The sequence below is a fragment of the Ornithorhynchus anatinus genome, chromosome 11 (assembly GCF_004115215.2).
Source record: "Ornithorhynchus anatinus isolate Pmale09 chromosome 11, mOrnAna1.pri.v4, whole genome shotgun sequence".
Taxonomy (NCBI): Eukaryota; Metazoa; Chordata; class Mammalia; order Monotremata; family Ornithorhynchidae; genus Ornithorhynchus; species Ornithorhynchus anatinus.
Window position 1 is genome coordinate 51,073,827 of NC_041738.1, and position 21,338 is coordinate 51,095,164.

Genomic DNA, 21,338 nt, shown 5'->3' on the forward strand with positions numbered 1-21,338 from the left:
ATGAGGAGGGGAGGGGAGGAGGAGATGAGATGAAGAGGGGCTGAGGAGGGAATGAGAGGCTGATGAAGGGCTGGGGGGGCTGGGGGGCGGGGGGGGGGGGGGAAATGAGGAAGGGACGGAGGAGAAAAGGCACGTCAAGCCGCCATCGCCGCCCGCCCGCCCACCCGCCGGCCTCGGCAGAAAGCCGCCCCCCTCGACAACCGCGCATGCGCACCCCCCTCCCAACGGTCTTCCGAGCGCGCGCCCGCGCGCGAGGACCGCATTGGTCAAGGGCCCGCCCCCTCCCCCCCCCCCCAAGTGGACTTTGGCGCCGCCTGCCGCGGGGTGGTTTCCATGGTAACCGCACGACCCGCCCGCTCGTAGCCTCTCATCGACCCCGTGAACCCCACGTGGGACAGAGACCGTCTCCGGCGCCTAGTCCAGTGCCTGGCACGTAGTAAGCGCTTAAGACGGTGAGCCCCACGTGGGACAACTTGACCACCTTCTGTCGACCCCGGCGCTTGGAACGGTGCTTGGCACATAGTAAGCACCTAACACCTACCACAATTGTTACAGAGAAGGAGAGTGGCTCCGTGGAAAGAGCACGGGCTGGGGAGTCAGAGGTCATGGCTTCACTTCTCTGGGCCTCAGTTCCCTCAACTGTAAAATGGGGATGAAGACTGGGAGCCCCACGTGGGACAACCTGGTATCCTCTCCAGCACTTAGAACAGTGCTTGGCACATAGTAAGCGCTCAACAAATAGCAGCATTATTCTTATTGTTAATAGTAATAATGACATTGGTTAAGGGCTTACTACATGCCAAGCACTGTTCTAAGTGCTGATAATAATGTTAGTATTTGTTAAGCGCTTACCATGTGCCGCTGGGGTAGAGACAGGGTAAGCAGGTTGTCCCACGTGAGGCTTCACAGCCTTCATCCCCATTTTACAGATGAGGTCACTGAGGCACCGAGAAGTGAAGTGACTTGCCCAAAGCCACACAGCTGACAGGTGGCGGAGCTAGGATTCGAACTCATGACCCCTGACTCCTAAGCCCGGGCTCTTGCCACTGAGCCACGATGTGACAGTAATAATTATTATTAACCTCACCCTCCCAGGCCACACGGGCCAATGACATGAAGAGTTGACGGCTTGCCGCCCTACCCTTCCACCCAGCGACGAACCCACAACCCAAGCACCAGGGCTTGTCTCCTTTCCACAGTAGATCCCCCATCCCACATAACCCATCAGAGTCCGCCTCGTTCAATTCACTTCCATTTGACCGTATTTATTGAGCACTTGCTGGATGCAAAGCACTGTACTAAGCGCTTGGGAGAGTACAATATAACAATAAACACATTCCCTACCCGCAACGAGCGTACAGCCTAGAGGGAAACCTCTCATTAACCGCAACCTGAAGTGCAGAGGGGCGAGAGGGTCCTAAACGCTAAAGGTGTCCCTCTTGCCCGATTTTCCCCCCATGCCCAAGTGCTGTTTCTTCCCAAAATGACAGCCTGGGAGCTGGGTTCATTCTGGTGAAGAAGGTGTCTTCTCAGATGAGGAAGACTAGGGAAATCCCCTTGGTTCAGCATTTCCCAAGGGGGCGTCGGCCTGGGAAAGGACAGAAAAGAGATTTGTGTTATGACATCAAAGACCCTTTGCTCTTCCTCACTTTGATAACCATTCCCCAGGAAGCCATTCCTGCTGAATTTTGCCTCTTTCCCCTGCTAAAGCAGAGAGCAGAAAGAGTAGAGGCAGAAAGATTACAAGGCCTTCAACGTTTGGGGTCCTGGAGGCAGGGGGCTGAATAAGGTCATCTCTGGAGGAACATTTCAGGCATCAAAATCTGGGTCCCAAAGTTATCCTGACATTGATTTTCCTTGCACCCTTTCCCACACTTCAGGAAGAACCACCCTCCAATGCTGTAAATCTCAGAACCCAGAACAACGGTCAAGCACAAGCTCCCCCACTCCAAATAGAGCTGTCTGTCTGTCTGTCTGTCTGTCTGTCAGTGTTCTGTTTGTGAGATCTGTGCTTCCCTGAGCCAGAGGCAGGGCCATCCCTTGATATGACTCTAATAACTTTCGGGTTGAGAAGCAGCATGGTGTAGAGGATAGAGCACGGGCCTGGGAATCAGAAGGTTATGGGTTCTAATGCCGGCTCCACCACTTGCCTGCTGTGTGACCTTGGGCAAGTCACTTCACTTCTCTGGGCCTCAGTTACCTCAACTGAAAAATGGGGATTGAGACTGCGAGCCCACATGGGACAGGGACTGTGTCCAACAGGATTTGCATGTATCGACCCCAGTGCTTAGTACAGTGCCTTGGCACATAGTAAGTGTTTAACAAATACCACAATTATTAGTATGATTATTATTTCAGGTTGTGAAACACAGATGCTCTGTAAGATCCTTCTGCCTCCATCTTAATCCCCCAACCACATCTCCCCTTCACCCAGGGGAAGGATGGAGGTGTACTAAATACATTTACCCCAGTCTCTACATGAGGCGGGAGTTGTAAAATGACAGATTCCACAGTCACCCCCAAAACATGTTCTCTCTATTGAGAAAAGGTGGAGGGGATCTCAAAAGAGTCATGATTTATTTGGTCCCTCGACTTACCATAACTTCCAGAGACTGGACCAGGTCCTGCTTGTCCTAACCCCTCATATGGTCCTGAGCAAAGATGGGAAAGGAGTAGGTATAAGAGGAGGGAGGGCCTCCCTTCTCAAATCCACCAAATCACATTCCCTCCCTACTTCCAAGGCCTTCCTTGAAGAGCCATCTTTTCTAGGAGGAAATGCCCGACTAATTCCTACCTCCTGGGTTAAGCCATTCCATTGACCGACTCACATGTCCATCCATCCATCCATCCATCCATCCATCCATCCATCCATCCATCCATCCATCCATCCATCCATTTATGTCACTGTTTATTTTTGTTCTCACCCTATCTATTCTTACTCTTGTTTCTATTGAAAATCTGGTCATTTGTTTCTGCCCATCTCCCCCATTTTCCTTGTATCTGCCCCTGTGCTTAGTTGGGAAGCACGGGCTTGGGAGTCAGAGGACATGGTTCTAAACCCGACTCTGCCACTTGTTGCTGTGTGACCTTGGGCAAGCCACTTAACTTTTCTGTACCTCAGTGACCTCATCTGTAAAATGGGGATAAAGACTGTGAGCCCCACAAGGGAAAACCTGATAATCTACTCTAGTGCTTAGAACAGTGCTTGGCACATAATAAGCGCTTTACAAATACCATAATTATTACAGTGCTTGGCAGATAGTGAGCACTTAAATTCATCCTCCTTCCCAGCCCCACAGCACTTATGTATATACCTGTAACATATTGATTTATATTAATTTCTGTTTCCACCCCTGTAGACTGTAAGCTCATTGTGGGCAGGGAATGTGTCTGTTAATTGTTGTATTGTACTCTCCCAAGCGCTTAGTACAGTGTTGTGCATGCAGTAAGCGCTCAGCAAATATGATTTAATGAATAACAATTATTGTTATTGTAAGCACCTTAAGGGTGGAGACTATGTCTTTCACTTCTACTGTATGTTCCCATATACCCAGTGCAGTGCTCTGCTTATTTAGAGTTTGCTCACTAAATATGGGTGATATAGAGGAGGATGTATGAAGGTATCTCTCCGACACTTCTTAAGGGGCTGTGAATTTTTCCTCTCCAGGCACTTCTTCTCTTTCCCCCACAATCTCCTTCTGGCTACTCCATTTTTCTTCCTCCACTTCCTGAAATTCTACTCCCCTTTCTGGAACCCAGGTGTCCTCTTCCTTTACTTTCTTCAAAGACCTCATCAGTGAATCCTGCAAGTCCTCTGGGTGACTGTGCCCCCAAAGAGCTGACCGACCTGCACCTCCGGGGGTTCCTCATCGTGGTTCTGGAGCCCACTGGGCAGCACCCGAGTCAACAGTGCTTCTCCCCTCCATTACCAGGGAGAGACTGGCTCCACAGGTGTGGGCTGAGCAGAAGCTGGCTACCTGCTTCCCCTCCACCCCCAGCACTGAGCCCACTTAAACCCGAAACAGTTCTGATTAAAGTGATGTTACTGGGAGGTCAAGGACTATTCCCTCCCAGTAGCAATGTACTGTTAGAAAGAACTGGGCAAACCACTACACTGTGAGTTCCTTGAAGGCAGGGATCTTGTCTACTGATTTTATTATAGTCTTCCAAAGACTTAGTGCTGTGCTCCAAACATAGCAGGTGCTCAGCAAACACTACTCATTGATTGAGATATTGCTGCCTTCTTGTTAAATTATTGAAGTGCTTTTATTGATTTTGCTTAGTTATAATAATTGTGATATTTAAGTGCTTACTCTATGCAAGACACTGTCCTAAGCAATGGGATGGATGCAGACAAGACACAGTCCCTGTCCCACATGGGGCTCAAAGTCTCTATCCCCATTTTACAGATGAGGTAACTAAGGCAAAGAGAAGTTAAGTGACTTGCCCAAGGTCACACAGGAGAGAAGTGGCGGAACTGGGATTAGAACCCAGGTTCTTCTGATTCCCAGATCCGTGCTCTATCCACTGGGCCATGCTGCTTCTCTTATTTAGTTATTAGTTATTTATTTATTTATTTAGCTGGTTATTTCCCGGTGTGCCTGTGTTCCCCTGTGGGCCAAAAACCAGGTCTGATTTGTGCAAGTAAACTCATCGAATGTCAGAAATCTCAGGTGCAACTGGGGAGAAGCCTCTCACCCCAGGGAGTAGGAAAGCTGCAAAGAAGACGGCTTTCACCTTTGGAGTTACTCACCATATTTTCCTGCCATGGGACTCTCAGTCCTGTCCCAAAAGAGCCACCAGGCTGAGCACCGTAGGAAACTTGGGGAATACCTGGGGAAGCATCAGTAATTTATTGCTGCTGTCTCAGTACCTGGTTCTCCTCCACCAGCCTCAACTGCCCTCCCAGAATGCAGGTGTCTGGTCCCGTCCCCTCTGGGATGATCTCTGGCTGTCTCCCAGTTCCAGGAGATGCTTCTGAAACCAGACTAATCCCAAATCCATTGTTCGTAGCTTTAGCCCCACAGTCCAGAGAGAGTCTTCCCAAACTGGAGCCAACAGGCCAGGAGGGGGAGGGATTCTAAAATAAGGGAGACGTATAACTTTCTGAAAACCTGTGCCCCATCCCTCCACCCCAGGATGAGTCCTTGTGGGTCTCTGCGTTCCTTCTGCCCCTCCAAGTCTGCCCACAATTTAAGACCCAGGAGTCCTAGGCAACCTGTCTTCCTCAGGATCAAAATGTCTCAGTTTTTCTCCTTTTTCTGCTTGTGAGGAGCGCAACGCTCCTGTCTGGACTCTTACCATTTCCATATCCCACAGATGTTCCAGGGCCTCCGGGGCGATATCCTGTAAAAGCCAAAGATACCATACAATCTGGATGAAAGTTCTCCCCTGGGCAGGTGTCCCCCTTCCCCTTAGATCTACCCCAATCCATTCCTCCACATTTCCTGGGGAATTTGTCTGTGATGCCCCTCTTTCCACCCCTAAACCCCACTGGAACAATGTATTCAAATGTCACCATTGCTGTATCCACTGGCTGGGTAACTCCCTGCCACAGGGAAACCTAAAAGAGGAAGAGGGAAGAGAGCGGGGGATATTGGAGGAACCATAGCCTTAGGGCCCAGCAGTTCAGCCTCTGGACCCTTTAAAAGCTCACCTGGCTGGATCTGGCTTCCTAGAAAGGTTCTGGCTCCAAACCCATTCCTGTGACCTGTGGGAAGAGGGATGGAAGGGGGTGCTGGGGCGGCAGCCACGTCTGCTAGGGAAAAGTTAGGGAGACAGAGCTGTGACCGTCAGACACCAAACAGCAAAAGAGAGGGAGAGAAGAGAGAATGAAAAAGAGAAAGAGGGAGGTTGAAAGAGACAGAGAGAGATTGAAAGAGATAGTGAGCACGTTCCATCGAAAGAGGTCAGGAGACTCAATCAATCAATCAATCAGTGGTATTTACTGAGCATCAGTTAGGTACAGAGCACTGTACTAAGATCTTAGGAGAGTACAATATAATAGAATTAGCAGACACATTCTCCTTAAAGACGCGGGACAGAGGTGTGGTGAAAGACTAGGGGAGAGAGGTGTGGTGAAAGATTAGATCCACCCACAAGACTCCATTTCCCCTCCTTTTTTAAAGTAGTATTTGTTAAGTGCTTACTATGTGTCAAGCGCGGTACTTAGCACTGGGGTAGATTAAAGAATTTGGATGGACACAGTTACTTTCCCACTTGGGGCTCATAGTCTAAATAAGAGGGAGGACAGGTATCGAACCCCCATTTTACAGAGGAGAAAATTGAGACACAGAAAGATTACATGACTTGCCCACGGTCATGTATCAGGCTTGGGAGTCAGAAGGCCCTGGGTTCTAATCCTGCCTCACCACTTGTCTGCTGTGTGACCTTTGGCAAGTCACTTCACTTCTCTAGACTGTAAGATCATTATGGGAAGGGAAGATTAACATTCTGTTAATTCTGTTGTACTGTACTCTTCCAAGTGCTTAGACAAGTGCTCTGTACATAGTAAGCGCTCAATGCTCAATAATTACCACTGACTGACTGATACTCGGTGCCTCAGTTACCTTATCAATAAAATAAGGATTAAGACTGTGAGTCTCATGTGGGACATGGATTGTGTCCAAACTGATTAGCTTGTATCTACCCCAGCACTTACTGCCTGGCACTCAGTAAGCATTTAACAAATACCATCCAAAAAAAAAAAAAAGAAAAGGGGCAGAGCAGGGATTAGAATCCAGGTTCTCTGACTCCCAAAACCATACTCTTTTAATTCATTCAACCATATTTATTAAGTGCTTACTGTGTTAAACGCTTGGGAAAGTACAATGCAACAATAAACTGTGACAATCCCTGCCCACAATAAGTTCACAGTCAGAGCTCTTTCCACTAGGCCAAGCATCTTCTCGCACCCCACCCCTCCAATAATCTATGCCTTCTGCCTCCGGCCCCCCTTGTCGTGGATTCTAATCCCAGCTCCGCGACTTGTCAGCTGGGTGGCTTTGGGCAAGTCACTTCACTTCTCTGTGCTTCAGTGACCTCATCTGTAAAATGGGGATGAAGACTACGAGCCTCACGTGGGACAACCTGATAACCTTGTATCCATCCCAGTGCTTGGAACGGTGCTCGGCACATAGTAAATGCTTAACAAATTCCATTATTATTATTGCTGTTATTATTGATGACGAGTGCCACCCCCGGGGGAGACTCCAGGAACCGGGCCGTTCCTGTAACCTGTGATGGACACAAGCAGAAAGGGTGGCTGGGCCGGGTTGGGCCGGGTTGGGTCTGGTTGGGCCTGGGGTTGGGGCGACCTCTGCTGGGGAACGGGGAACCTTGGCGAGAGGACGAGTGGCAAAGAGAGGAAGGAAATAATAATAATGGTGCTATTTGTTAAGCACTATGTGCAAAGCACTGTTCTAAGGGCTGGGGGGATACTAGCCGATCAGGATGGCCCACGGGGGGCTCCCAGTTTTAATCCCCATTTTACAGATGAGGTCCCTGAGGCACAGAGAAATGAAGGGACTTGCCCAAAGTCACACAGCGGGCAAGCGAAGCCACAAGAGGGGCAACTAGTGAAATCCTACCTGCTTTCTGAGGTTTCGAACCACCGCCAAAGCCTGAAGGGAAAAACCGGGAAGAGGTTAAGTGAAAGTCATACCCTAAATTTCCCTTTTAAACTCAGCTGATTTCTCTGCTCCCCTCCGTTCTAGACTTCAGATCCTGTTGCTTCACCAGAACCCAAGCCTCCCACCCTGGAGCCCCTAAACCCTCCCTCTGCCTCCATGCTTATTTGCTCCACGGCCATTCCGAGCCCCATGCCCTGTGGAGAGATTGGGGGTTGGCTTGTTGCTAGGAAGTGACAGGGTGGCTAGTAGGACAGGGTCAGAGTTGAGGGAGCAGATGAAAGGGGTAAGATCGAGATGGAAAACGGTGATCGAGTTTGGGAACAGAGTTGGGGTTAGATGAGATAAAGTTGGCCAGATGGAGGGAATGTTTCCTCAGGTCCTGGTCACCTGAATTTCCTGAATGACTCCTCTGTGGTTCCCACCCCAGTGGGAGGCCTTGGTGAGGAAACAAAGCTAAGACTTCATCAAAAGGAGCCAGCAAAAGAAAGGAGAGGTGACAGCTTAAGCAGATCTCCCCATGCCTAAAGCCCTGAGCGTTCAGATCTCCCTCCCCAAAATCGCTCCTCTCTTGGAACTTAGGTATTCCACTTTGCAAGTCCTGGTAATTTCTCCAAGAACTCAATCTCTTGCCCAAAGTCAATATCCTGCTCTCACACCTGGCTCTTCCTTGAACCCAGATATCCTACCTTTGAGCCCCAAGCTTTCCCTCCCCTGTTTAAAAAGCATAAAAAATTTAGCACATTCTTGTATGGATAAAACCAAGAGGGGAAAAAAAGCTGCAATTTGCAAGGGCTTTTTGCAGGAATAAAGAAGACATTTATCAAGCAACAGAGTAGAATGTTATTTGGATAAATGGGGAGAAAATGCTGAAAGGTGATACTTAGAAAGGCAGAGGCCATTAAAGCTTTTTTACTGGCATAATACAAACATAATTGAACAGGTGATAGGAGGATAATAATTTAAACTAGGATAGCTTGATGATAACTTTAACAACCTACCTAGATCAGCAGAAATTGAAAACTTGAATTCTGGAGAATTTAAGGAATTAGTGAACAGTGTTGCAGAACCATAAACTATTGTTTTGGGGAACTCAATGAGGGCAGAAGCTGTTCCCTCAAATTGAGAAAGGATAAAAGTAGTTCCCATCTTTAATCAATCAACCAATCTTTCAATCATATTTACTGAGTGCTTACTGTGTTCAAAGCACTCTACTAAGCATTTGGGAGAGTATAATACAACAGAGTGGCACACACATTCCTCACCCACAAGGAGCTTGCAATCTAGCCATTAACATAAATAAATTATGGGTATAATAAAATAAATGACACAGATACAGATATCTTTTAAAAAAAAGGAAAAATGATGATCCTGAAAACTATAGGCTGGTGTGTTTCACAGTGATTCCTGGGAAGATATAAGGATAAACAGTACTCTGCCCACAGTAAGTGCTCAATAAATAGCACTGAATGGTTGATTGACACATCTCAGCAAGCAGTCTGTCAAGTTATAGTTTGCTGTTATGCTCACCCCTCCAATTAGATTCCCCGAGAGCAGAAGCCAGGTCTGTTCTTTAACGTGTGCCCCAAGGGGTCTAAAGGTCCTGGCTGAACTGGGCCAGCTCGCTGATTGTCGGATTGGCCTGTTGGGCCTGCTAGACCTGCTGGACAGACAGATCAAGAGCCAGTCATACCCAGACAACTTAATTCCCCTTTAATGGTCCAGCGGCAGTCCTTGAAGGAAGGAATAAAGTGGCTGAACTCTATAATTATTTTTTTAAGTTTTATTCTTACTATGTACCAGGCACTGTACAAAGTACTGGGGTAGGTACAAGCTAAGCAGTTGGACACAGTCCCTGTCCCACTTGGGGCTCACTGTCGTAAACCCCATTTTACAGATGAGAAGTGAAGTGACTTGCCCAGTGTCAAACAGCTGACAACTGGCAGAGCCAGGACCAGAACCCAGTTTCTCTGACTCCTCACCTGTGCTCTATCCACTAGGCCATGCTGCTTCTTTACTGAAGTACAGCCTTTGGTTCTGTCCTAGAGGATCCCCTACATCAACTAACTTGAAAGACATCATGGGTGGGGTTCATTCATTAATTGCATCGTATTTATTGCACACCTATGTGCAAAGTATTGTACTAAGCATTTGAGAGAGTACGAATGTAACAATAAACAGGCACATTCCCTTCCCACAACAAGCTTACAGTCTAGAGGGAGCCATTCTCCTGAGGATGGGGGCACAACTACCAAAGAAGAATCACCTTCAACCTCCCCTGAAGAGGAATGCAGGCCCACAGACTTATGTGGACTGGCGTCATTTCCCATCTTTACCAAGTTGCACTCACATCTATTTAAAGTCTCCTTAGCATTCATGTATTTATATCTGCTCAATTTACTTATTTAGATCATCCTAGTTGTACATATTTTTATGTTTATCTCCCCTTTTGGAGTGTGAATCCAGTCCATTATTCTGTACTTCCCAAGTAGCTAGTACGGTGAGAATACCCTCAGTGAGTTTGTAGATGATAAAAAGTTGTGTGGGTTTGTTCACACCTCAAGGCAGGAATTGCAATCAAAGCCTTTTACTTAAAATCTTTACCTGGTCTATAAAAACCAGGACAAAATTCACCAGGGAGAGGAGTTTCTTTAAGCTTGAAAGATAATTGGGAAAAACCCAAGAATGTGCTGAGGAAAGATGTAAGAACAAGACCACTGCCGTTCATGTGTCAGTTTATCAATCAGTGATATTTTTTGAGCAATTATTTTGTGCAGAGCACTGTACTGAGCATTTGGGAGAGTGCAATATAAAAGAGTTAGTAGATATGTTCCCTGCCCACAATTAACTTACAGTCTAGATATAATGCATCAGATCAGTGATCCATCCAGCCCATTATTTAGTCTCCAAAACACTTGGAGAAACAGTATGATGGTTGCCCTGTCCTGCACAGTAATACAGGAAAAGATCTGGGGGTCATAATGTACCACAAACTGAGTGTGCACCAGTATTATATTGCCAGAATTTAAAAAGCCAACATGCTACTGTACTGGGATGCATGAAACAAAAAAAAGTATGGGTGTAGGAGTTGAGAATTAATTTTAGAATTCTCAACAATGGTCTGACCATTGTTAGACAATTATCTTTTACTTTAGCTTCAGGGAGTATCATGAAGCAGAGCAATTAAATAACCAGAGCCCCAAAATTCAGATGCATGAAGTTAAAAGAGTTGGGTTTATTTAATCTGGAGAAAAGAAAGCTGAGGAAGAAGCACCAATTGTCTTCAAATATATGAAGATCATTAGGAGATACAATCAGTTATTTTCCATATCTACAGAAATGGAGATGATAGGAAATGATATGACAGGATAAAAAATGACAGAATGATAGGAAATGCTTAAATTGTAGTAAGAGAAGTTCAGGTTAGACATAAGGAAGAACCTCTCATTAGGGAAATGAAAACCAGGGGCCGAGGCAATGGAGTCTACCAACTCTTTTGCACCTTACTCTCTCAGGCACTTAGTACAGTGTTCTGCATACAGTAAATGCTCAATATTTACCATTGATTGATTGAGTCTCCATCCCTGGAGCCAGTTAAGAGCAATAGAAAAAGCATTTTGCTTGAGGTGGCTGAGGGGTTGGAGAGGCTAAGATGGAGTTGGGCTTGGGAGGAGAGGGACTGAGCAGGATTTCATGGTTGTTTAGGATGAGGAGTGACCTTCTAGAGTACCCCACTTGCTCACCTGACTTCCCCATGGGTCCTCCAGTTCCAGCTCCTGGAGAAGCCCCTGTGGAAAAGATCGTCATCATCAATAGTATTTACCAAGCACTTACTGAGTTCAGAGCACTGTAGTAAGTGTTTGGAAGAGTACACTACAACAGTGTTGATAGACACATTTCCTGCCCACAATTAGCTTACAGACAAGAGGGATAGAGACCCAGTTCTGCTCCTGCCCAAAGAATTCAGATAATCCAGCTACCCCACTTTAACACTCTCCTCCTCAGGACCAGGCCCTTGACCCTTCTTCCCTAACCTCCCTTCCATTCCTCCACACCTCTCAGAGCAGTAATTCCACATCCAAGCCCAAGACACCCTGGCCCCTGTCTATAAGTGGTTCCAATCATCTCTCTTGAATCAGCCTCCTGCTTTCAGCCTTCCTGTCTCACCTGGAAGGGGCCCCACTTCAGGGAAGACTGCAGCTCCTAGCCCATAGCTTGGTGGGGAGAGAGACAGAGACCAGGTGAAGCCTCATCTGGGGAAGTGGGGAGACTAGGGGAAAGAGGAAAGAGAAAGCAGAGAGACTGAGAATAGGCAGAGTGAAGCCTCACCAGCTTGTGGAGGTTTTGAACCAATGACAAGGCCTGAGGAGGGAAAGAAGGGAAAGTGTGGTCAGAGTAGCCCACACCGGGATCCTGTCTCCCTGGGGAGAACACTCTCTGCCTAACCTGGAGGCTTGTTGGATCCTGAGAGGGTCCCGGGGGTACTGGCAAGGGGAGGCCCAGAGATCTGGGTTGGACAGTGCTCAGCCTGATCTGGAGGGGTTTGAGAGGTCAAAGGTCATAGTGAGCCCCAGGACATTCTAGCCAGGTCTGGGCCAGCTCAAGGGGGCTGAAGCCTGGACCTCTAGAAGACATCCTTATCTGAGTCAGGCACACTTCCTCAAGGCTGCCTGGTCCAAGGGCCCCCCTTCTGAGGGCGAGAGTAGGTGCATTCCCAGTCCTGGTCTGGCTGACCATGATGACCTTCCTGAACTCCTGGGACCTGACTCTTCCCCTGAGCCCACCGTCACTGCTGCCAAGTGATGCCACTTTGGGGCTGCAAATTGGTGTGTCCACACTTTGTCCCCAGAGTCCAAAATGCTCAGCTCTGCCTCTGCAGGGAGCTGGGCCCCACCAGGACCAGCCAGAACCTGCTCCCAGAGGCTGAGGATAGAAGGAGCCTGCTCTGAACTGTGAGGGAGGGGTAGTTACTTTATCTTCCCCTGCCCTCTCCTCTTTACTACGGATTTCAGATCCCAGGGGAACCCTGCTCTGAGCCCCGTCCTCCTCCCCCACTTCTGTTCTGTGATCTCCCTGAACCCCGATCCCTTCAGGAGAAGAGTGGGGCTCACGTGATAAGAGAAGGGAGCAATGCCCCTTGGAAGAGTCAGTGGAATCATGAGGCGGGGAGGGGAAAGATTGGAACTAGCCTGATGAAGATGGAGAATGTGAGCCCCATGTGGGACAAGAACTGTGTCCAAATTGATTGACTTGTGCCTCCCCAAGCGATTAGAATAGTGCTTTACTCAGCATAAACACTTAAACATCACAATAATAATAATGATAAAAATAACAATAACAGGGTTGAGTCTGGATGGAATTTCTCTTTTGGGAATAGAGTTTCCCTCCTAACCCTCTTATCTCACCTGCTTTTCCAGCGGGACTCCTGGTTTCAGGCCCAGTGTTGATGGGATGTCCTAGGAAGGACACAGAAGAGGTACCCCATCAGAGTGACCCAGAGATGGGAAGAGAAGGAGGAGGTAGGGCCAAGTCTAGAATCTTTAATCTTCCTTGAACCCCACTCCCAGCTGACTCCCCAAGTCCCTGTCTGCCTCTCTCCCAGAACCCTGGGCACGGCTCCATTTCCCTCCCAGGTCCTCGGATTTGCTGGCTCTGGACCTTTGCTGAGCAGCAAAGTGGGGCTGGAGGAGGGTGGGACTGGAGCAATGAGGCAGGAGCTGGGAGAGGAAATGGGTGGGGGACAGGTCTGACAGGGTTAGAAATGGAATTTGGAATGGAAGAGTGAGGTTGTTGGGAGAGATGGAGGTAGGATTGGAGAATCAATCTATCAGTTGAGAAAAGCAGCACGGTCTAGTGGAAGGAGCACAGATCTGGGAATCAGAGGACCTAGTTTCTAATCCTAGGCTCCGTCACTTGCTGGGTGTGTGACCTGGGGTGAGTCACTTCACTTCTCTATACCTCAGTTTCCTCACCTGTAAAATGGGGCTTAAATACCAGTTCTCCCCCGTGAGACTGGGAGCCCCATGAGGGAAGAGGACTGTGTCCATCCTAATTATCTTGTCTCTACACCAGTGCTCAGTATAATGAGAGGCACAAAGTAAGCCCTTAACAAATATCATAATTACAATAAGCACTTAACAGTACCATTATTATTATTGTTATTTATTATTCTGAGGTGGAGAAGGCTAAATCTCCCGTTATCTCTGAATGCTCCCACTGACCTGTCTTCTCCACTGGAAGCCCAACTCCTGAACCCTGATCTGTTGGCAGCCCCTGTGTGGGGGACAAGATGGAGACAGTCAGAGGGCTCAGCCACAGTTCTACTCATCCTTGTTCATTCAGTTTCCCTTCCAGATTCCACTGTTTTCCAGGACCCCCAGCTCCCCTCTCAACAGCCACAAGCCCACCCTCAAGGTGTGCAGTGCCCCTCCCACTGAGTTAGAGTCCCAGTTTTCATCCCGGGGGGTCCTGCACCCTGCTTGCCTCCCTCACCCGGCTGGGTCCCAGCCCCAGGCCAGGTTCCAGCTCCCACCCCATTCCTGAAAGCTGCAGAGAGACAGATGGGAGGGGAGAATCATGTGGAGTTGTGGGGAGGGGACAGAGTGAGGAAGAGATCCCAAGAAGCAGGGAATGGTCAGTGAGAAGAGAAGCAGGAGGTCTTACCTGCCTTTTGGGATTTCGTACCCACGCCCAAGTCCTGGGGAGAGAACAGAATGAAGACGAGGGGGAATCTGACCTTAGGAACCAGAGGTCCTTTTCCTCTGTCCCACGTCTTTCTACCAGAAACCAACACCCAGATAATCTTGCTTTTTCCCCAGTTCCATTTGTCTCCAACTAGTGCCATAGCCATTCTGAGCCCCAGAACCCGTGGAGATCAGGCAGGGGAGGGGAAGTGTGAGGGGAGGGGATCATAGGTAGTAGATGCTGGAGGAGGCAGTTGAGATGGGAGTTGAGAAGAGGAGCATAAAGAATAGGAAAGTGAACAGGGGATGGAGAAGGGAATGGAAGAGTGTTTGGGGAGTGAAAGACTGGAACAGGAGTAGTAATGGGTGTTATATAATGGTGTCTATTTAGTATCTTAGCAATCGTTGTAATGAACGAGGCATAGGGAAGAACAATAGACTTGCGAGACATGTTCCCTGCCCACAGGGACTATAATGCTAAAAAAATTAAGTTGGAGGCAGGGGGTTCTTAAGGATGGAGTGGAGGCAGTGGAGGCCAGGAGGTCGGGATAAGGTTGTAATTTTGTGAATATACAGTGAGACCTCCCCCAGCTCCCTCCTCCAACAGTCCCTGACTCACTTGCCTTCCCCACAGGGCCCCCAGCTCAGGGTCCATGCCCATGGGAGCCCCTGGTAAAGAGACCAGATGAAACCAGTCAAAGGGACCGGAGAGGGGCTGCGGGGAGGCAGATTTAACCACCCCATTCCCACCCACCCGAAGCCATTTTTACATTTTATCGCAACTGCTCTGTCTCTGACCATCGATTCCCCCATCCAGTCTCAATCTTCAGGGGGGCTGGCCTGGATGTTCTCAGGGGTTTAGGAACATCTGGACCAAGTCAAAGGTCGGGGCAACAGCTGGAAGTGCAGAAAACCAGGGCTCGTTTCCCAGTCCCCACTCTCCACAGGGAGGAGCCAGAAAGCTCTTACCCAATGTACACCCTTCCCTGAAATCTTTTCCTTACTCTCAGTCAAGTTGGTCACTGCCCAGGTTCTTACCCCAGTTCCTCTACAAGGAAACAGAGGAAGGTCATGAAGTAGAGTCGAGTGGGAGGAGAGAGAAACAGAGGAAGGATGAGTGGCAAGGGAGCAGCAGGAAAGCGAGCTAACCTGCCTCCCAGATCCTTATCGACCCCCTCCGCTGTTCTGCCCTGCAGACCTGGCTAACCCCAACACCAGGAAGGAGCCCAGCTTCGGGCCAGCCAGCTGGGATGCCCTCTAAGTCCTGGCTTCTTCCTTGCCCCTAGGGAGGGCAACTAGGACCCCAGCCACTTCTGCCCAGCCTGGCTCATCACACCCATCACCCGTCCCAGTTTCCCGCAACTGTGCGAATCATGGGGAAAATGAGGGGAAAAGGGCTGAGACAGAGAGGGAGAAAAGGCAAATGGATGAGAGAAAAGGAGGGAGACAGGAGCACCGATAGAGTCTTAAACTAGAGAGATTAGCCACACTTGGCTTGTGAGATTTCAAGGTGGCTACGAGATCTGGGAGGGCCCAGGGAACAGAGAGGTTGAGAAAACCCTAGGCCCTGATTTCATCAGAAATCTCTCAAACCCTGGGGTCCCTGTCCACAAACCTCCAGCTCATTCTGCCTGGGTCTTCCCCATGAAATCCAGGCCCTAGCCTGTGGCCTCCACATAAATCAGTCTCCTGGACTGCACCCTGGACAGCATTGGTGATGACCGAGTCACCCAGATCTTGCCTCAGTGGAAGGTTTTTGATAGAGTCTTTGGGTCCTGGGCCCTAGTGCCTCACTGGCTGGGTTTCTGCACTGGAGAAGGCTCCCAGTTCCCTGTCTGTTTCTGTACTTTGCTGGGAGTCAGGGGGTCATGGGAGATGTGTAGAGGGGATGGGTGGATGGTGAGGAGAGGGAGAGTGAGGGCTGGGTTGAGTTCTCACCTGTTTTATGAGTTTTGGTCCCTCCTCCCAAGCCTGGGGGAGAAAGGGGAAAGGCAAGAGGCTCAATTTCTGCACCCTCACTACCTGCAGACCCACCAGAATCCATCAACCATTGGTATTTCCCCACAGAGCTGAGGCTCCTGCTGAAGCCTAACCCCAGCGACTGCACTATTGGCATTCTGAGCCCTGTAATCTGTAGGGAACACAATCAGAAGTCAACAATCCAGTCACCTAACAATGCTACAGTTTCCCAGAATTGTCCTTTCTAGGGTGTCCCAGCACAATCATCTTTCCCTCACAACCTCCCTCAGAGGCAGGGAGGGAAGAGGTTATTCTCCCAGTTTTATTCAGAGAAAACTGAGGATCACACAGTGGGTTTGTAAGTGAGCCATGACTGGGCCTCAGGTGTTCTGGATTTTGGAATGTTAGGGGATTTTGAATTAGCTCTCAGAGTTGAATTGACGCAACGGAGGGGGACTTGGGGGTTGATATGTGGTTAATGGTCAATGAGTCCATGTAACTGGTTACAGGATAGAGTTGCCCCCACATCTTTCCTCACAGCTTCTGATTTCCCCTTTCCCTCACTTACCTAACTTCCCTGCAGAGTCCCTGGGTCCTGCTTCTGCTCCAGGGAAAGCTCCTAGGTTGGAGACGGAACAGTGAGACCCCAAAGAGGGGAGAAAAGAGGAATTCAGAGATCCAATATGCCCAAATCCTGCTCCTATTTCCAATTTCCCCAGTCCTTGTGTCCCACCCACATACACCTTTAGCTGCCTCCCATCTTCCACTTCTCTACCCCTCCAGCAACCCGTTCTCTCATGCTGCTGCCCTCCAAGGTCCCAGGAAGTCTGTGCTGGGCTGGTCTGGGCTTCCCCCAGTGAGCTCAAGGGACTTCGATCTGAGCCCCACTGCCCTCACCTGGCTGGGACCCTGCACAAGGGAAGGCTCCAGCTCCTTGTCCGTTCCCAAATCCTGTGGGCAGAGGGACAGAAGGGGAGGCTGGGGCTGCAGACAGCTCTGCTGAGTGTCGGGGAGCCATGGGAGACAGGTTCAGGGGGGACGGGTTGGGGAGATGAAGGGTTGGTTTGTGAAGGTCTCACCTGCTATCTGAGGTTTGGTCCCACCTCCAAAGCCTAGGAGGAGAGGGGAGAGGTGAGGAGACTCAGGCCTTGGTTTCATTCTGAACTCCAAATTCCAGGTTCATTCATTCATTCATTCAATAGTATTTATTGAGCTCTTACTATGTGCAGAGCACTGTACTAAGTGCTTGGAATGTACAATTCGGCAACAGATAGAGACAATCCCTGCCCAGTGATGGGCTCACAGTCTAAACGGGGGAGACAGCAGAGCAAAACAGAACGAAACAAAAACAAGACAACATTATCAAGATAAATAGAATCAAGAGGATGTATACCTCATTAACAAAATAAATAGGGTAATAAATAATATATACAAAGGAGAACAGTGCTGAGGGAGGGAAGGGGGAGGAGCAGAGGGTGGGGAGAGGGGAAGGGGAGCAGAAGGAAAGGGGGTGCTCAGTCTGGGAAGGACTCTTGGAGGAGGCAAGCTCTCAGTAGGACTTTGAAGAGGGGAAAAGCAGTTAGTTTGGCGGATGTGAGGAGGGAGGTCATTCCAGGACAGCGGTAGGACATGGGTCAGGCATCGACGGTGGGATAGGAGTGAACAGGGCCAGTGAGGAGGTGAGCGGCGAGAGTGGAGTGTAGGGCTGGGCAGTAGAAAGAGAGAAGGGAGGTGAGGTAGGAGGAGGCAAGGTGATGGAGAGCTTTAAAGTCAAGAGTAAGGGGTTTTTGTTTCGTGCGAAGGTTGATAGGCAACCACTGGAGGTTTTTGAGGAAGGGAGTGACAGGCCCAGAGGGTTTCTGCAGGAAGATGATCTGGGCAGCGGAATGAAGAATAGACTGGAGTGGAGAGAGAGAGGAGGAAGGGAGATCAGAGAGGAGGCTGACACAGTAATCCAGTCAGGATATTATGAGAGCTTGTACCAGCATGATAGCCTTTTGGATATAGAGGAAAGGACAGACCTTGGTGATATTGTAAAGGTGAGACCGGCAGGTGTTGGTGACGGATTGGCTGTGTGGGATGAATGAAAGAGCGGAGTCAAGGATGACACCAAGGTTGTGGGCCTGTGAGACGGGAAGGATGGTCGTGCCATACACAGTGACAGGAAGTCAGGGAGAGGACAGCGTTTGGGAGGGAAGATAAGGAGCTCAGTCCACATACTTTCAGAATTTCCTCTATTGTCAGCACGGCTGATTGAGCCTTATATGTGCAGAAAACAAACAAGAGAGTCCAAGGAAGGTCCCCCCCTCAACCCACTAACAATCCCAATGGCACATGGAGGAAACTCATTTATCCCAAATGCAATGCTTCTTTTGTCAGTTCAGAGACAACACCGTGCCCAGACCCCTGTCCCTCCTGCCTAAAACCGAGCTCAGCTTGTCTGGCCCCGGCTAAGCTCCTTGAGTGTGGCTCCAGCCTGGCCCTCGAGTCTATTGTCCCCACAAACCCAGGGCCCCATTCTTGGGATCCCTTTTTCCACAGCCCTAACCTGCCACTCTTCGGTTAGCCAGTGTCCAGTATTCCAGGCCGTACCACAGAAAGTCAATGGCAAGTGACCGATTCTCCCACCTCCGAGGGAGGGTCACTGGTGTGACTCTACTGTTGTCTAGCATCCCGGCCCCAGTACCCATACAAGGCTGGAAGGGTCCAGCTCCCTGGTTGTCCCCATAACCTGGGAGCAGAGGAACAGGACGGAAGGCTGGGCTATGGCCCCTAAGCTAGTGTAGGGTAGTCAAGAGGATGTGCGGAAGGATCAGTGGCGGAGAGAAAAATATGGAGTGGAAGAGGAAAAAGACTGTGGCTTCAATCCTGTTCATCCCCATCTACCTACCTTATAGCTGCTCTGAGTCCCATGACCAGAGCAGGCAAGCAGGCAGGCAGGCTGGGGGCGGGACTGTGAAAGAAAGTTGGGATAAGGCAGGAAGATGGAGTTGAAGTTGGAAGGTGGCACATGGAGAGGGAGAAAGGGGACAAAAGGTAGAAGAAGGAATGGGATACGAGATAGTTGTTGTTGGTGAGAGGCTGGATCAGGAGAGAGGTGGGATACAGGACAAATTCAGGAATGGGACTTGGGGATGGAATGGAGGCAGTGGAGGTTGGGAGGACATGGTTAGGATTGCAGTATTTTGAAAATGCAGTGACATCTCCCCCAGCTCTCTTCCTGCACTCAGCCCCTGACTCACCGGCCTTCTCCATGAGGCCTCCAGCTCCAGGTCCCATGCCCATAGGAGCCCCTGGGGATAAGAACAGATAGGAACAGTGAAAAATTGGGCAGCCGCTCCCAGTCCTCCTCCCTCCCATGATTCTGGACACTTCTCCCCTTTAAAACCCCAGTAATCTGCCCTATCGCTCCTTGCCCTGACCCTGATCCTCCTTTCTCATATCGACCTACAGAGTGGTCAGTCTGGACATACGAGGGAAAGGAGAGTTGGGACGCCCACCTCACAAGTGAACTGGAAAGGTCTTACCCGCTGACATCTCTCCCTGCTAAAGTTCTCCCTTGCCACCAGGCCCCAATCAAGCCAGCTACCTCCCAGGGGCCTGATCGGGTCCAGCAGCTGAGTGAGTTTGAAACTGGCTTGGGGTTATGAGGAACAGAGAGGCAGTGAGAGGATAGAGCTGGGAACTGTTCCCACCTTGATGTGAGTGGGGAACCAACCTTTCTGTCTCCCCAGTCTCTTTATCACCCCCTTCCTTGCCCTTCCCAGGCCTCAGAAGCCCTGCCTTTCAGCTCTCTCTGCCACAGGGCTGCTCTGGATGGAGCTGATGGGACAGCACCAGCTACCAGCCTCTTCTTGGACTCAAGGGAAGACCCAGCCTGAAACAGGGATGTAACAGGGAGTCGGGGGTTTGAGAGACATTGGATAAAATCAGAGTCTAGGGCTACCTCACCCTCTCACCTGCCTCTCCCCCAGGCCTTGGAGTTGGGATGAAACCTCGGAAACCAGGTAGGCCACCCCCAGCCCCGTCTGCCTTTCTGGCTTTGATCCTCTCTCCTCGACTCACTGCCTCTGGCTTTCTCCTGCTCTGGCAACCCCCTTGCCTGTTGCTTAGTCAGGGTTGAGGTGCCCCTCCAGAAGGAACCATGTGAATAGATGTGGAAGGGCGGGAGAGAGCGGGAGAAAGGCAGAGGTGGACAGACATGAAGAGAGGGGAGGCTCCTACCTGATTTCTGAGGTTTCATTCCAACTCCAAGACCTGGGGAAGAGGCAGAGAGAAGGTGAGGCAGCCTCAGACATTCATTTCAACCTAAGACTCTCAAATCCCATCTGTTATTTATTTACTTTTTATTAATGGCTGTCTCCCCCTCTAGACTGTAAGCTCATTGTACTCTCTCAAGCACTTAGTACAGTGCTCTGCATACAGTAAGCACTCAATAAATATGATTGACTGACTGACTTCCTGTCAGGCCATTTTCCCAGATTCCTCTCCACTTCCTGAACCAAGCCCCTACCTTTTGGGATCCCCTTCTCCATGGCCCCAGCCTGTATCCTCACCCTCAAACCACAGTGTCCTGGGAAGTACCCTGACAGACAATGGCCGGTAACCAGACCTTCTGTCCTAGCAGGGGTCACCCATGCCCTCACCTGGCTGGAACCCCGTACCAGGGAAGGTTGCAGCTCCCTGTCCATTTCCATAACCTGCAGGAAGAGGTACAGGAGGGGAGGCTTGAGCTATTGACACCTCTGCTGGGGACTGGGGAGCCATGAGGATTTGCAGAGAGGTGGGTCGGGAAGAGAAAGGGCTGGTGTGGTGGATCTCACCTGCTTTCTGAGGTTGGTCCCACCTCTAAGACCTGGAGAAGAGAAGGAGAGGGGTTCATGCTCCAACCATCAAATCTATTAAAACTCATCAACCAGTGGATTCTGAAGCCGCATGGCTTAAGAGCATGGGTTTGGGAGTTAGAGGTCCTGGGTTCTAATCTCAGCTCTGCCACTTGTCAGCTGTGAGACTTGGGCAAGTCACGTTAACTTCTCTACGGCCTCAGTTACCTCATCTGTAAATGGGG

At 49.7% G+C, this 21,338-nt stretch overlaps 1 protein-coding gene and 2 long non-coding RNA genes across 3 annotated transcripts; all 3 read right to left on the minus strand.

Moving 5' to 3' along the window:
* Positions 1-1,341: 1,341 nt before the first annotated feature.
* On the minus strand, positions 1,342-5,798 carry LOC120638667. The gene is made up of 6 exons (XR_005660508.1): positions 5,657-5,798; positions 5,519-5,563; positions 5,302-5,346; positions 4,754-4,833; positions 2,598-2,651; positions 1,342-1,588 (listed from the first exon to the last, which is right to left on the minus strand). It is a non-coding gene; the product is annotated as an uncharacterized LOC120638667 (long non-coding RNA).
* Positions 5,799-7,587: 1,789 nt separating this feature from the next.
* On the minus strand, positions 7,588-13,086 carry LOC120638672. The gene is made up of 3 exons (XR_005660518.1): positions 13,034-13,086; positions 11,372-11,416; positions 7,588-7,622 (listed from the first exon to the last, which is right to left on the minus strand). It is a non-coding gene; the product is annotated as an uncharacterized LOC120638672 (long non-coding RNA).
* A 1,450-nt stretch (positions 13,087-14,536) lies between these two features.
* On the minus strand, positions 14,537-21,129 carry LOC114815198 (cyclin-dependent kinase C-2-like). Its single transcript, XM_039913631.1, has 10 exons — positions 21,094-21,129; positions 20,917-20,970; positions 20,495-20,527; positions 19,513-19,563; positions 17,350-17,382; positions 17,168-17,221; positions 16,839-16,889; positions 16,250-16,282; positions 14,935-14,980; positions 14,537-14,552 (listed from the first exon to the last, which is right to left on the minus strand). Exons 3-10 carry the CDS (start codon positions 20,511-20,513, stop codon positions 14,537-14,539), a joined length of 303 nt encoding a protein of 100 aa, XP_039769565.1. The 5' UTR covers positions 20,514-20,527; positions 20,917-20,970; positions 21,094-21,129.
* Positions 21,130-21,338: the final 209 nt, after the last annotated feature.

What these genes read in the sequence shown, in the direction of transcription:
- LOC114815198 (XM_039913631.1), bottom strand. An exon ending in TTGTGCAGGGTCCCAGCCAG is followed by an intron (nt 16,890 to 17,167) that starts GTGAGGGCAGTG and finishes TCTCCAACCTAG; the next exon opens with GAGCTTTCCCTGGAGCAGAA. An exon ending in GACCAAAACTCATAAAACAG is followed by an intron (nt 14,981 to 16,249) that starts GTGAGAACTCAA and finishes TCTCTTTACCAG; the next exon opens with GGGCTCCCATGGGCATGGAC.